This window comes from Lonchura striata, chromosome 2 (genome assembly GCF_050655825.1).
Source record: "Lonchura striata isolate lonStrDom1 chromosome 2, ASM5065582v1, whole genome shotgun sequence".
Taxonomy (NCBI): Eukaryota; Metazoa; Chordata; class Aves; order Passeriformes; family Estrildidae; genus Lonchura; species Lonchura striata.
In genome coordinates this window covers 64096291-64111861 of record NC_140704.1, presented here as the reverse complement: position 1 = coordinate 64111861, position 15571 = coordinate 64096291, and the positions used below count along the sequence as shown (strand labels likewise).

Sequence of the window (15571 nt, the reverse complement as noted above, 5' to 3'; positions counted from 1 at the left end):
CCCACTCAGCATTTCAACATTCATCTGCAAGAATGATATCTGCGCAGTAACTGCAGGGATTTAGAAACCCTAGGAGAGCAGTGCAAGTTCTCTGTTTGACACAGTACAACATGTGCTTGTCTCCAAACTGCCCAGATTTCCCCTTACAGGGTTTTTTTCCTTAGCAAGGAGTAAAAACAGAATATAAGATGGTCCTCAGGCACTTATTAGTTTCAACGTAGTCTTGCAACACGATTTGCACTGGCCCCCCTCTCCTCTCACTAGTGATAATACATGGCCATTAAACAAATGTCAAAGTGTAGCAGTGTTTCTGGTGATAGCGAATGATCACTTAATGGTGTGCAATTCTTGATACACTTTTTCTTGGGGGAGTTTAAGGGGGAGCAGTGACCTATCACAAAAAGCAATCTCACCTTTTAATCAGAACAGATCTGTTTACACAGACAGTGGATTACACAAAGTTCATTGCTCATCTAATTATCTGCCCGTTAGAACACGAAAGCAAGCCCTAATCTGTGTGTAAGGCCACAGAATGTGAGGATGGGGATGTCTGAAAGCAGATGGGGGCTGCCCTGTCTCATCCCCTGCGAGGTCAGGAAATGCTGTTAGGCCACAGAAAGGCTGCCAGCACAGCACAGAGGGGGTTCACTGGGGAGAGGGGCAGGAAACCATGAGAGCTCTCTTGGAATGGAGATGAGTGAAGAGCACAAGGAAACCATGATGGGGAAAAGCTCCTCTTAATCATACCCAGAGAGATGTTCTGTAACTCTTTACTGACCAAAGAGAAAACAGTGGATGCAGAGGAAGTTTTTTTTCCATGAAACATCAGAAGCAGAGTGACTGAGGAGAATATCCATGGGTGGCACTCAAGGTAAGAGCAAACCAAAACCATTATGTCTTAAAACTCTCAATACAGAAGTCCCAACTTCAACATTCAATGTCAGGTATCATTCATGATTTTCCAATTTTCCCATAACCTCTTCTTCTTCTGCTTCTAGTATTTTGAAAAATATATTATTTTTCTTATAGTATACTCATTCTTCAGTGAATTGTACTTGAACTCTCTCTCCTTCTTCCCTCTCCTCTGTGCCCTGGGCTTCTTCCCAGCTGTTATTCTGTTCTTTCATGCGTGGCCTGCAACTACATTTTCTGGTGCAAAAGAGAAAAACACTTCAAGGGATAGGTGGTCCCCAGGTAAGTGATATACTGGCACAGGCAAACAGATGAGGTCTACATCAAGAAAAACAAATTCTTAAGTTTAAACAATGTGCCTTCCCAAAGGGCAAAGCCCACTGCAGACCCTAGGAACACAAATGTACACAGGCCTTCTCTTCTGAGGCTCCTCTGGAGCTGGCACCCCTGAAGGAACATTCAAAACTGAGGTAGCGACATAGCCAGGGATATGCCAGGGACATTTGTATGTGCTTGGGGGAGCGCTCCTCCTCCTCACCTGCACAAACCGGACCTTCCCTTTTCCTTATCAAGGAATTTCACAGGCCCCTTAGGAAACTTCATGCATGTACCTCACATAAAGCAGCAATTCCTGACTAGCTGAGCTGCTCTGAGGTTATCTCCAACCTGTGCTGTTGGTTCTGCAGCTGGTGACATGTGAGCTGCTTTGCACAAATCCCGGTTATTTGGGGATGGGTGAGAATCAGCCCAGTTCTGCTTCCAATGAACTGGAATAGCAGCAGGGGAGCTGTGAAGGTGTGTGGTAAACACAATGGTTATGAAGACAATCGAGCCAGGTCCAGTGTGGGACTTCTCCTGCTGTGCAAGGGATGGCTGCAAGGGTAGTCTTGCACTGGCAGCTGCTTCATCCACCCCAGCAGAGGTTAGGCCTGGCCTGCACTACTGTTTTCTTCCTGCTTACATGCCCCTGCAGCAACAGAAACCCTGCTGGCCACACAGCTCCATCAGGCTTGTATCTTACAGAAGGAGGAGGATTTTGACTGAGCCTTCAAATCTGGGCCAATATCCCTCCAACAAGACTAAGCTCCTCTCACATGGGTAATTCCCATCTCCAGAATTTGGCTGATTTATGTTGCAGAGCAGTCAATTCCAGGCAGTGAAAGAAACAGGATGCACAAGAAAGGCCTGCTGTTTCTTTTGCCTCTTTCCCATTTTTCACTTATTAAGGCTGTAAAATGCTTTCCAGTTCATTTGTTATCCCACAGAATTTACACTTGGTGAATCAAGAGGACAAGAGCAGAGAAATCCAACTTGTAAAGGCTCCCACCCACTGCCACTTCTTCAGCAACAACGGGAGCACCACGTTACCTTGTCATGTGCAACCAGCATGTCACTCCCCCAAAATGAAGAGAAGAAGGTGACACTATCTGAAGATCTCAATTCTGACACCAAAGTTAAAAAAGATGTGCAGGATAAGGGAGAAAGAGGAGAAGAGCGGGGAGGTAAGGACATAGGGAAGAAGGTGACAAAAAACCACAGGTAGCTCAGCTGCTGCCTTGTCAGCTCATGGGAAAAAAATAACTTCTCATGAAATATATTCATAAGCTAAACCTCAAGGACTGCATCTGAGAATCCAAAAACTTTGCTTGCATGAAAGAAACCACTATATAGATATTGCCAAAATAATTTTCCTTCAAACTGTGGAAAGACTCTTTTGCTACAGTCTATTTACAAATCAAGTTGCAGTCTTCTGTCAGTCCAGTCAGAAGAATCCACTTTATCTTTTATCAGTGGAAGGAAAGAGGAGGGAACTGCTTTCCTATGTATGCAAACCAAATTATGAAGAGGGACACCAAATGTGAAAAATTTCTGATGAAAGAGCAGATACAGATCAAGGTGGGGAGCTTGCTGGCACAATTCTTTTTACACATGGTTTTATTTTTTCCTGGAACTATGGTGGAATAGAGAGTAGAGCTTGAGATGCTACAAGGTTAGTAGACAAAACAGGATATAACAAAAAACATTTTGTTGCTAATGTAAGTGTTTATTGACAAACACTCCTAACATCCCAAGAGAAGAGTTAGAAAACTCATCACATATATAATCCTCAAAATTGGAGCAAACAGACCACTGGAAATGGGATATGCTACAAGCAGTTGGCATTATCAATCAGATGAGCTGATGATTTACTATCTTTCCTACATTAACTGAATTAACCCCAGCCTGTTTTATATTTTACGGGAGAGGCAGCCACCACTAGGTGGTAGCAGTTCTAGTAAATTTGGGATTTTTTTGGACCCACACACACAATGCTGTTTCTAATTCCATCCATGAACTGGAGAATATCTTTTAAACCCACAGAACCCATTTGAAAAATTCCGGGTGTTATCTTTGTCCATTTTTATTGTAAAGATTCTAAATAATAAAAGTTGAGAGAGCTTTGGTTGTGCCTTCATGCCTTGTGAAATGAAAATATTCAAGCTAGAAAAGGACTATTTACAGTAAATGGAACCTAATATGTCTGGGGAAAATAAAAACAATTCTGGGAAAAAACACTTTCTGTCTTTGACACTCAGTATTATTCCCCAGTACCTTCAACAGTGCAGCTGAAGTCACAAGAAAAGTTTTCAGGACTAGCTCTGACTGCACCTACCATGTGGGAATCTGCATTTAAGGGAGTGGGGGAAAAACCCACACACTGAGCTTAAGATGGACTGCACCATTCAGCAGAAAGGCAGTTTAATGTAGAGCTGACAATACAGCCAGCAGGCTATACACTATCTCCTCAGTATCTTCATACAACAGTTCTAGCATTCAGGCCAACCCCAGCAGCAAATAACTCTTGGTTTACCTTGAGCTCTGGCTCTAGAGCAGCTGTTAAAACTTTGCCTGGCACTGAAAACATGATTTCAAGCCCTTTGTCCTCTAAGAAATACCCACAAATGTAGTTCAGAGGTAGAGACAGCTAGAACAGTTTGGAAGAAGTCCCCCACTTTACCCAGGGCTCACATGATTTCTGGAGGGATCACAGTGTGGCAGATATCTAGACCAAAGATGAATTCTGCTAAATCCTAATCAGAAAATTCACTGTCAAGTATACTTTGCAAATATTTGCCTAGTTAACACAGAGCAGTTGTGTTAGACTGTCTTACATTAGGGGCAAGTCTCTTTACAAAAGGGATCTTTCCTTATTAAGTTCTCTTTCTCTATTATGTAAGAGATAATCCCTTACCCCATTCCTATCCCACATCTCTGTCAACTGTATTTTGTTGCAAGAAGGGAGCATTAAGACAGCCCTAAGGAGACAAAGGCAGGGCTGCTTTAACATGAGTGGGCAATTCATTAAGCTGCTGCACATTTTCTTTGTATGCCTCTCTGCCAGGATAGCTCTCCGCTGGTCTGACTGCTGTGAGCTGGGGGTAACAGACTCAGTTTGCTTTAGGCACTTTAGACCATTCCCTCCCTCTCCATGCAGCAAGGATATGAGCAAGCCCCATCACTTACACAGCCTCCTCATCTCTGAATCCTGTTCTAAACCACCATCCTGTTTTTGTTTTGGTTTAAAACAAGACCAAAGAAACCCTCTATAAACTTGTTCCCAGTGACACTCTATTGAATTGCACTTCCTGTCTTACACCTCATCCTAAAGCTTTGCTTCATTTATGGCTGACCAAACACCATCCAAACATCTCCCTTCATTCCCTTTCTTTCTGGCATACAGTGAAATCCAGATGACCACACACTTCCAAGGACAGCCCTCACAAGGACTGTGCACATGAGCCCCGAGCATGCTTCTTACCCACCTTTTATAGCCAGCACCAAAAGAAACCACCTAATTTTAAACCTAGCCACAGTTTCAAATTCTTAGTTTACTTCCACGGATTTGGAAGTCCTTTTTTCTCGGACAATGGAGGGAGACCACAAGTCCAAAGTTGTTGAATGATTCTGAACCGTGATTAACCACCGCTTGGTGAAGCAAGTTATAAACACAAAGCTGTGCAATAAAGTGCATGTGGTAACTAACTGTGTGCACTATTGGATCCAGGCTCCCTCCTTGATGCCTAAAGCTGCTATTTGAAGACACAAAGCACTGACAACAAAGCCAGTTTCAACAGCATCTATCCCAGTGCCTCCCAGAAGATGCTGCCAGCTCCACACCTCAGCTGCATCAATGTGCTCCTTTAGGGCTGTACTGACAACCAGATCCGGGAACTGATCTCATGACTACCAGTCCCTCCCCTTGCCCTTTTAATTTTTTGGGGCAGCTGGGTCAGCTACAGCTGCAGGGATGAACAGTTGGGAACAGGTCAAGCCAGTACTGTCAATAAGTGCTTTGTGTTATCCAACCATGGCCCAAGGCTCTGTCTGCCGGGGGCAGGTTGAACCACTCTGACCAGCCCGGCGCCGGCTGCTGAGAACATCTACCTTGCACCCAAGTCCTACCCACCCTACGTGCTGCACCGGTGCTTGTCTCAATGGCTGTAGAAATGCTTATCTCCTCATACCACCAAACAGCTGAGCTGCTTTAGGACCCCTCTAACTATAAAAAAAGTCTTCAATTGAGTCAAATAGGACATTTCAGTTTTATTCTGCCATGAAAATTGTCAGAGGCAAGCACTTTCAGAACCCTTCCTGCAGACTTTTGTTCTCCAAGGGGATCATGTCATAACACGAGTCCTTCTCTCTTACGCTGTAGCCATCTGTTGTCTGCATAGGCAGGATGGGCCCACGTGACACCAAAGACACCGTGCTACAGCCCTCTGAAATTACAGGCTGTTAACATGGTAACGAGGCAGCTCGGTCTCTTCATGATAGGCAAGATCAAACCATGTCATAACAGGTCCCCAGCACGGCAGATTGCAATGCCAGACTAGTACCGAGACCTGTATTACCACATTTGAACCACTGCAAGGCAACCTGCCATATTAAAAGAAGCAGAAAGGATGAGAGAGGCTGGCAAGACAGCAGACTTTCCCAAACAAACTAGTGCATGGGGATGTAAGAGAAAAATTCTATGCACATTCTATGCAATTTGATCAGCAGCTACTCTGAGGTTGAGAGAAATAACTCATTTGTAATTTTAACTACCTTGACGCACAGAGCCAACTTCTTGCTGCTTTTAAGTTTGTTCCTTCGAAACAATTCTCCCATGAAACCAACTCAAAGTGACACAAAGTGACACCATCTGTACTGGAGGTGTGAATAAGTTACAGCAACAGCTCCCTTGTGCAAGCAGTTTTCAGGCAAGGGACATGTACCACCATCTGCTGAGCTTCCTTCTTGTGCCCATCCCATTTGGTCAGCACAGTAAACCCAGAGCTACTGTGCTCACCCTTGGTTTTGTGTCAGCTCCTCCCTTCTGGCTAAATGCCACTTACCTGCCTACAATGGAGTCTTGCATGATCTGAGAGCCAATCTCTTTCACTACTGTCAAGACAGAGGGGGCAGTATGATGGCAGGTGAGCTTCAATGCAGATTAACACAAGGTAAAACAATCTAAACCCTGTCTTTGTGATGCTGAGTATAGTACTGGCAAGTACATCCAGGTGGGAGGACTCAAAGCCGTGGCTGATGTCTCTCCAGGATCACTGACTTGGCCTGCAGCAGCAGTCTAAAACCAGACTGCATCAGCAGGTTCACAAAACAACTGGAAGGACCTGCAGACAGCAGCTCCATAAACAAGTTGTAAATGGAGTGGGTAAGGATGTGCCCTCGAACGGGACGTGCCCTTGAACACACAACCCCAATGAAGCAGTTGGGGATCCTAATAGAGCTTTAAGAGCAACAGGCCGGAGGAAGTGGCCGTGTCCAGCTGTTCACACAAAAGAGCACATCCTCCTGCTACCATTTGAGACAGGAGTACCACTGCTCCCATGTGGAAGGGCACTTCTCATATTCTCATGCTTTGCTTGTCTGCAGCGTTCAGCCTGATCAAGTACAACTTGGCCTTGGTGTTCTAAACAGGTGGGAAAACTGTGTGTGCCACTGTGAGATCCAACATCCTCTTCCTTACAGGCTGGGGTATAAGCACATTTCTCCTCAGGTAGGTTTGTAGAAATTCTGCTAGATTTGGTAGAAATGACACCACATATCTCAGAGGGGAAGGGCTCCTGGCCTGTTGCAAGATAAAATGTATGAATATCCCCCTTGTGTGTAATAAGAAATGTCATCGCTTTTTCTTTCTTTGCCTCTGTTACTGCTTGGTGACCAGCCACAATATCCTAACTGCAAGCTCCTCAACAGCAGGCTCTCTCTGGAAATGCCTATCACCTATGTGAATTGGACACAATTTCCATCAAAGCCACAGGGCATCTCTCCACGGACTTCAGTGGAATCAAGGCCCATATGCTGAATAAGCAATAAATTATTTTACCTTAGGAGAAAGTTTTTAATGTCTGTAATTAATTTAAATTACTAGAACAGGGAGGGGACTAAGCACAGGAAAAGCCAGGATCATGCAGTGCAATGAGGAAGGCAATCCTGCAAGACATCTTTGTGATGAAGAAAGAGATTGAGAGGATAGTTACTTGTAAAAGGAGATCAACTTCTGTCACACCTTCCACCTCACACCCAAAACCTCTGAAAACACACACACACCACCCAACCCCTGCCACAGCCAGCAGCCTCTTTGATACAACATTGTGGGTATCTCTTTCATTTTCATCTTCTGAAAGTTGGTTCTGTGCTAGTTAACATCTCAACCTGTACCAGGGATTCCCTGCATCTCACAGACATCTCAGGAACTGTTTCTTTATCTTCATTTTCTTCCAGTCTCAACACAACTTTTTAGATGCATCATGGTACTGCTTTTTTGTAGGCTTTCAAGTAACTCTTTCCTTTTAGATGCCTGATAATTCAACCATAAATTTATGGCTACAAATATCACTGCTTTTTGCACTTCCATCTGGCTTCATTCACAATGCAAATACAAAACTTCAAAGTCGAGCAGAAATCCTTTTGCTTCATGGTAGCCCAATTCCTTTCCACATTTCTTTTCAAGCAAGCAATGACAGGATTAGCTGAGGATTAATTACTTGAAACTCAACCTGCATCTCAGGTCACAATTTTCTCATATTTTCAGCCTTCAAAATGTTTGTATCAATCAAATATTTGTCACACAGACCAATATTTGCAACAGATAAAATATACTTCTTCCCACACAGATGTCCTAGCTGGGGGTCTCAAAACCAAAACAAAAATTACTGTGAAAACTCTAATCCTCCCACCTGAAGTTGCAATGCCTTCCAAAAATGTCACCTTCAAAAGCACAAAACCAGAACAATTCAAAAAAAGAAGTTTTCTCTGCCTTCTGTATTTGTCCCTTAAAGGCAACTGCTCTTCTGATAAAATACACTTACTCACTGGAATATAACCTAAAAAGTCAATGTGATTTGATTTTTTTATAAATTTTTCCATATGAATAGTCATGGCCTGTATTAAAGTACATCTGTGCCTAAATATTGACTTGGCACTGACTGTAAATTTTGGTTAGCAGCACAGCATGGCTAGCCTAGTCTGGACATTTCATAGTAGCCAATTGTTTGAAGAATGTCTTTTTCAGTATAAAGGGTCACGTGAATAAGCAAAGCACGTAAGATCAGTCCTCAGGGTATCTCCTGCCACTACTGTCCTAGCAGAAACACATTATTTACTGTGGTAACTAGATATGTTGCAAAGTAAAGGTATTTACAATTTTACTTTGACTTAAATCATAAAAGCAAAGAATATAAATGCTTCAAAGTCCTTTTTTTTTTGGTGACTTGTAATTCCAATCAACAGGAAACATTCAGGTTCATGGACTAGATGTAAAGAGTTTTCTATTTATTTATTCCTTTATTTTGTTTATAGACATTTCCTTGTATGGTTTGTTCCTGTTGTAGCACCAAAACAAAACCAAAGCAAAAAACGTCCTCTGCTATTAAATCTCACTTTTTACAAAATGTAATCTTGGGCCAAATAAGACCTGCCAGTAACCCCCTGAAAATATTCTCTGCAAACAGATTTGGTTATCTATAACATACTAGTGGTTAAAAACAACCATTAGTGTAATTTTATACTGAACCTAGTCTGAGCTGCATCCTATAAAAGGAGCAAAACCAACTGCATCACCTGCAGGGCACATCTTAGTCATGATTCTGAGAATCTAAAAAGTCAAGAGCAGCAGGGAAGAGGAAAAAAAAAAAAGAAAAAAAAGGAAACCGAGTTGAACCTAGACAAGTAAATTATACATTAAAGACATCAAGAAAGTATTAAAAGCAAGTGTTCAAGCATGTTCAAACAAAACACAGCTACTGTATTAGGGACTGTATAAAACCAAGCTATGCCAAATTCCCAGTGTCCCACTTGTGAGCTCATCATTAAATAAAAATCCACTGAGGAAGGTGTATGCTTCTTCATGGAAATGGTTTTGAATTTATAAAAAAGAACAAACACACAGTGGTGCTGAGGCAAGGATAAGCAGGGCAAAAGCTTCCATGAGAGACACTTTGGTTGCATGAGGGATGTGGGACACTGGTAGCACGTGCATCTTTGGACTTTCACAAAAGAGAAATATGATCTTGACACCACATGGAAGGTGGCCTCTGTGTTAAAATTTCATTGAACATGAAAGACAGACTTGCAAAAATCTTCTAATGTCTGTATGGATGCAGCAGTTCAAAACTCATAACACATGGACAGCACTTAAATGCTCAAAATTATATACCTTTTCCTCATCCTAACTTAGACCACTTACATGAATTACGTCAATAACAACTTTCCTACAAATAGACACAGAAGAGCTAGGTGCTGCTTTTTAGCTCAAACAACTACTTTGGGTTTTGGGTTTTTTTGATAGCAGTGTTAAACAGTCAGCTTGCCTGCTGTGATTACCTATGGATCACATACCCAACACATGCAGTTTGGGAGCAGATCACCAGGACTCTCATCTATCCCATTCATGTCAGCCTGTTAGTCCTTTCTCTGTCTAGGTCAGGAAACAGCCATCAAGCACAGACAATAATAAAGTTCCCTTTTTCTCTTCACAAAGATTGGCAAATATATTTTTTTCTTAACTAATTTTAAAAACCAGATATCTGACGAGACACAAGCTATCTGCCAGTGCAATAGGTGCGGATAGGAATGCTGTGCTGTACTACAACACTGTAGATTTCTCCACAAGAAAACCAGTTTGCCCATCCAGAAGATAAAGCCAACGAACTGCTGCATCTACCACAAAGCTGCCAACTCCTTGTATGCCACCAGCACCTGACACCCACCACAAAAACACAGGGCTCACTCCACCTGAATGCATCCTCAGGCTTGCTTTGGCACCACCTCCCTGGCCTAAATTTCCTTCCCAGCTTAGCTCTCCTGCTTGCCTCCAGTAAGCCTCATGGACACTGCTGCTATAGGGGAGCTGCTGGAAACTACCAGTTTAGAAAGAAAACACTCATGCCATCTGAAGACAGATGCCCCAAGGCCAGCCAAAGCTCGCTGTGGGGTGGTCCTGCAGAAACAAGTCTCTCAATACAGAGATGATGATTAGAAAAGAGCTCAGTATTACCACTGCCAGAGCACCAACTGGAGTGTGATTACTGCCACTGCTGTCGTATCACCAAAAATCCTGTATCTGTGGCAAGGATTTAGTACTGTTATGGCCACAGTTGCTTGTCTCCTTGTGGAGATTCCAGCATAGGTTTTCTAAAAGGACAGTACCTCCTTCCAAGCCTGGTGGTCATAAGGGAGACAAGTTTTACCAGTGTAATTCATGGCTGAGTGAATTTTCCTGTCTTCATTAAGGGTTTACACCAATGCTGCTACCTTGGAAGTCTGCCATCAATAAGCAGGTCAAACCTCTTAGTCTGGGAAAAGCCTCTCCATTGTCTTCTGTCTCATGAACAGTTCTTCAGAAACTTTGTATTTTTTTTGTTTTAGACCAGGGTGTTGGAAAACAATTGATATATGAGTAAAGCATTCTCCTTCACCACAAAGTAAACTGTATGCTTAATAAGATGAAATAATTTGTTCTCTGTGGACCAGAAAACAATAGCCTCACTGTTGCACTGATACCTTGCAAGTTATGTCCTCGTGTCACCCAAAGCAAACTGTAATAGGGACTGCTCCACAGCTCAGATTCCCTTTAAACCCCTCAGCTAACCTCTTTTACCTCTTCAAGTTTCCCTCTTTAGCACAGACATGAATCAGTCATTTCAGGAAACCTCATTCTCTTAAAAAAAAAAAAATGCAGCAAAAAAAGCTAACTTTTTTAAGGCCATACTCAAATCCCCTATGTTTCTTATAAAAATCCCTACTTTTTTTTCTTTATGCTAGGAGCTGAGATGCATAATGAATAAGCATCAACAATTGTGACTGACTTTAAAGGGCACAACAGCAAGTAAAGCTTTGCCCTCTCCCTCCAGAGCAGGATGAGAATCTACTAATTACTTTATTACAGTGTGGGTGGAAGAATGAGGGAACTTCAAATCAGCACAGCATTCAATGCAGTATTTCCTTTATAGTAAAGAACAAAAAATAACCCCAGACCTAGAATAAACCTCCCTACCCAATCAATTCCTTCTTTTGTTTACACCAGGTCTGAGGTTACTTACATAGCACCACAATGCTAGAGATTCCATACACATCTCCAGACCTTAGGGCATGTGCCCACCTTTAGTTGTCTATCTCTGAGGAGAAATACTTCCTAGAGGCAAACTATTACATAATGCTCAGGATGAGCAGTTTCTCACATTCTCCTTTGATCTGTTAAATAAAAGTCACCGCAAGGAAAAAAAAATGCTAAGCACTATATGATATTATTTTCCGGCCCCAGTTCTACACTTACTGTCTCTCATTTTTAGAGATGTTTTTTATCATTACTGATGCCGAAGAACAGCCATCAGAAACAGACAAATAAACCACATACCGCACAATTAAATATTCAACACACACGTTCCCCTTCAAGACAAGACAATTATAACAGAACAACTGAAACCTGAGCCTCTTTCCAGCTACACTAAGTTATGCCACTGAAGTCACAATGGGTATTAATGGTTTTATTTACCCTCTGATACTCAAAGACACTGGGATTATTCCATTTCTGAAAAATCTACCACCACCATTACTGTTGCAACAGCAACACCTAGGGATTAGTAAAATAATAAAGAAGAATACAACTCAAACATTAGAAGAAAGGAAGATTCCTCCACAGAGAGGCCCTTCCATGGAGAACTACCTCAGAGGCTACAAACTACTGTGAGCACAGAGCACTCTTACCCGTGTGACTGAGCATGTGCCGCTGCAGGGCACTCGCCCATGGAAAGACTTGAGGACAGTAAGGACAGGGGATACTTTGCAGGCAGTCTGAGTAAGCGTTTCTCTTCCCTCTCAGCAGCTTATCCTTGGCAGTTTCCTTCTCATCCTCACTTGTTCCATTTCTGCCACTTTCTTCCTTGAAATTGTCAGTGGACTGCAGAAACGGGCTAAATTTGTTAGTGTCTGTGGTAGCCAGCATCTTCTCTATGCTGGCAAATTCCCCACTTGACTCCAGATCCACACTACTGCTAAATTTGGGCTTATTTTTCGTTCCTTTCTTTCTACCTCTTTTCTTAGTCAACCCAGCATCAGCAACGGGAGACTGCTCCGGATCACAAGCCTGAGACAGGTCACTGGGCAGGCTGGGGTCTCTCTGAACGGTGGTCACGATTGTCACTTTAGCTTTGGCATTCCCTGATTTGTCACACCCAGTGGAGCTGCTCACTGCCTTGGGACTGGCGTCTGCAGCCTCCGTTTTCAGCAAAGTGGGAGCAGAAGACACAGAAGAAATGATCTGTGCAATGGAAGCCAATGGTGGCAGCTCTTTCATTACTGAAGGCTTTGGCAAGAGAGGTGGTGGTGGTGGTTTAGGCCTCAGGGGTCTCAGCAAGGCAGAATTGCCAGGGAGAGCCGGGGAAATGATCGGGACAGTCAAATGCAATGAACCTTTCAGTGGCTGGGGATGTCTGACACCCCGGTTTGTTTCTGAGTTCCCATTGGCACCAAAAACCAAAGGACACTGCAGACAGTTATAGGCTTTATCACTGTTCCCAGAAGCAGCCAACTCTTGATTCCTGGCTTCACAGGTGACATCATCTTTATCCTTCTTCAGGATTTTGGGGATGGACAGATCAATAGGCTCCATGGAACAGTCATAAAGGGACAGAGATGAACCGAACAAGTTCTCCTGCTTCACCTGCACAGCACTCAGGCTTTTGCTCTTCTGAGAGAAATCTAATGGCTCATCAAAATCCATGGGAAAGTTGCCCACAGGTTCACGTTTGATGGAAATGTGAGATGATGTTCCCAGCAAGAAGCCGTTTTGTGGCTCCAGGAAAGGCGTCATGGGCTTGTGGTCCATATAAGTGCTGTCCTCCAATAAAGAAGGATCTGTCTGGCTTTCCTGGGCACTGCAGTCCACCATTAAGATGTAATTCTCAATCTCCTTTTCCTGCACATGCAAATGCTGCTTGAGGATGTGGTGAATGCAATTCCTCTTGGCCGAAAAGGCCGTGCCACACTCCTTGCACTCAAACGGCTTCTTCTTCTGGCAGCCGCTGTGCGTCCTCATGTGAATGCGGAGGGCCCGGTAGTGCTTCAGGTCCTCTCCACACAGCTTGCACACCGTGTCTGGGGAGCAGAAGGCATCCACCATCTCTGCAGCATTGCTGGTGACATATTCAATGTTCTTCTCGATATCCTTCCTGGTCGTTTTGAGGTGCTTCTTTCGCAGGTGCCTCTCACAGTTGGCTTTCACTGTGAATGGGTAGTGGCAGATTTTACAGATGTAAGGCCTCTCCCCGCTGTGCGTCCGCAGGTGCCGGATCAGCGCTGCCTTGTCAGCCGCGATGTAGTCACAGATGTTGCACTGATATGGGGAAATACCTAAGTGAGAACGGATGTGAGCTCTCAGGACACCAGAGAAGGCAAACACCTGGTCACAGAAACGGCAGGGGTACAAAACTTTCCTCATGGTCGGGGTCTTCTTGTTAGCTGCCCCTGCGATGATGGCTTTGAGGTCTCCTTCTGTGACTTCTTGCTTGATCTTGGCTTCCATACTTAGAGGCAGGAGAGCTTCAATGATGCTGTCCTGCTCCAGCTGCGTCTTCATCTCATGCTGAATTAAAGGCTCTACTTTGGGTTGGAGGAGCAACTGCGAGGAAGGACTTGATTTGGCTCCTGGCTGGGGGAGATGAGAGTTGGAGGCAGACTCCACCGAGTTCTTGATCAGCCTCAGAGGGGGAGGTGGGAGACTTGGGCTGATGCAGCCAGGGGAGGCTTGCTGGGCACTGATAAGAGGAGGAGGTGTAGAGGTTGCGACAACTGTTCGGGGTGTTACCAAAGGCTTTGGCTTCAGTGGTGGCATATGCTTGAAAATAGACTGCACAGGGACAGAAGGTGCCTTAGAAAGTGGAGGAAGACTGATTTGAGGAGGAGCAGAAGAAGCCATCTTCAAGATCTGCTGAATGTCTGCCAGCTCAATGGCAGACTCATTGGAGATGGGTTTCACCACAATACTGCTGTCAGGCTGGATAATAAAACCCTTCTGGAAAGGCTGCAGCGAGAGAAGCTTTATGTTTTCTTTTGTAGGGGGAAGAACTGAAAATGACCCTCCCATGGAAGCAGTTTCCAGAGGAGAGAGGCTGAGCAGACTGGTGCTGCCAGGTTCCTGAGGTAGGTTACTCTTCAGAGCTCTGAGCCGCATTTCTTGGACCTCGTCTTGTGTATTGTCCTCCTGCTTGACAGGCTTGATGTCTTTGGTGTACTGTAGGCCCAAGGATGCCATGAAGGCTTTCTGGTCTGGGTTCTCACTGGGTGGAGTCATGGACTGTGGCTTGTGCTTGTCTTTTCCCTGATCCACCACGTGAGTTTCTGTGTGCAGTTTGAGTGCCGAAAGCATGGGGAATGCCTTGTTACACATCTCGCAAATAAATCGATGGAAGTCACTGATGCATCTTCGCAAATTTGTTTCACACCAGACCTGAAAGACATGCAAAAATATTTAGAGTAGGAATCTCAAACTGGAAAGGCATCACATGGTGCTGCAAAACACAAACAGTTCATTCTCTCTTCCACTGACTAAGTTAAGAGGTTTAGAACAGCCCCCACCTACCTGGCATAGAGACATTCCCTTTAGTCTCCTAAGGGGTATATCTGAATTTAGGGGCTGATTCTCCACAAGTTCCCTTCATAAAGGTAAACTCCTTCAGAAGGCTATTCGGGCTTTCAAATTCTTTGCCATCCCAAACTTCCCTGTCAGAAACTTCTCTCGTGTCATTGACAGGACAGGAGCCTCAGCATACTAATACAGCAAGGAAGTTGGGCAGCAGACTATCTTGTTTAGCTCTACTTCAAAGAAACCAGGAGGAGAGGAAGCAAAAAAAAAAAAGGCATCCAAGAAGCCAAACCGATGTAAACCAACCAAAATAAATTTCCCCAAAAGCAGATCAATGAAACTCAGAGCTTAAAGGAATGGGTTTTGGTTAGGGAAGTCTGATTACATTTATTCTCCCAAGAAAAATACTAGTAGAGGGCTGGCAAGATCTTTATAGACTCTAAATACTTCATAAATCTTCTCTCACAGTGCAAGCAAAATTATTACAAAAGGAAAATACCAACATTCAAATCCCTTAATAACTTTAAATGT

At 43.7% G+C, this 15571-nt stretch overlaps 1 protein-coding gene across 7 annotated transcripts in view; it reads right to left on the bottom strand.

Annotated features, from left to right (window-relative positions):
* Window positions 1–15571, bottom strand: part of RREB1 (ras responsive element binding protein 1) — a 133662-nt gene that overhangs the window by 19991 nt on the left and 98100 nt on the right. For all 7 annotated transcript variants that reach the window (XM_021534650.4, XM_021534642.3, XM_021534700.4 and 4 more), the window contains one exon: window positions 12166–14905. In XM_021534650.4, coding sequence (XP_021390325.1) covers window positions 12166–14905 — 2740 coding nt within the window. The remainder of the gene's footprint in view (window positions 1–12165; window positions 14906–15571) is intronic.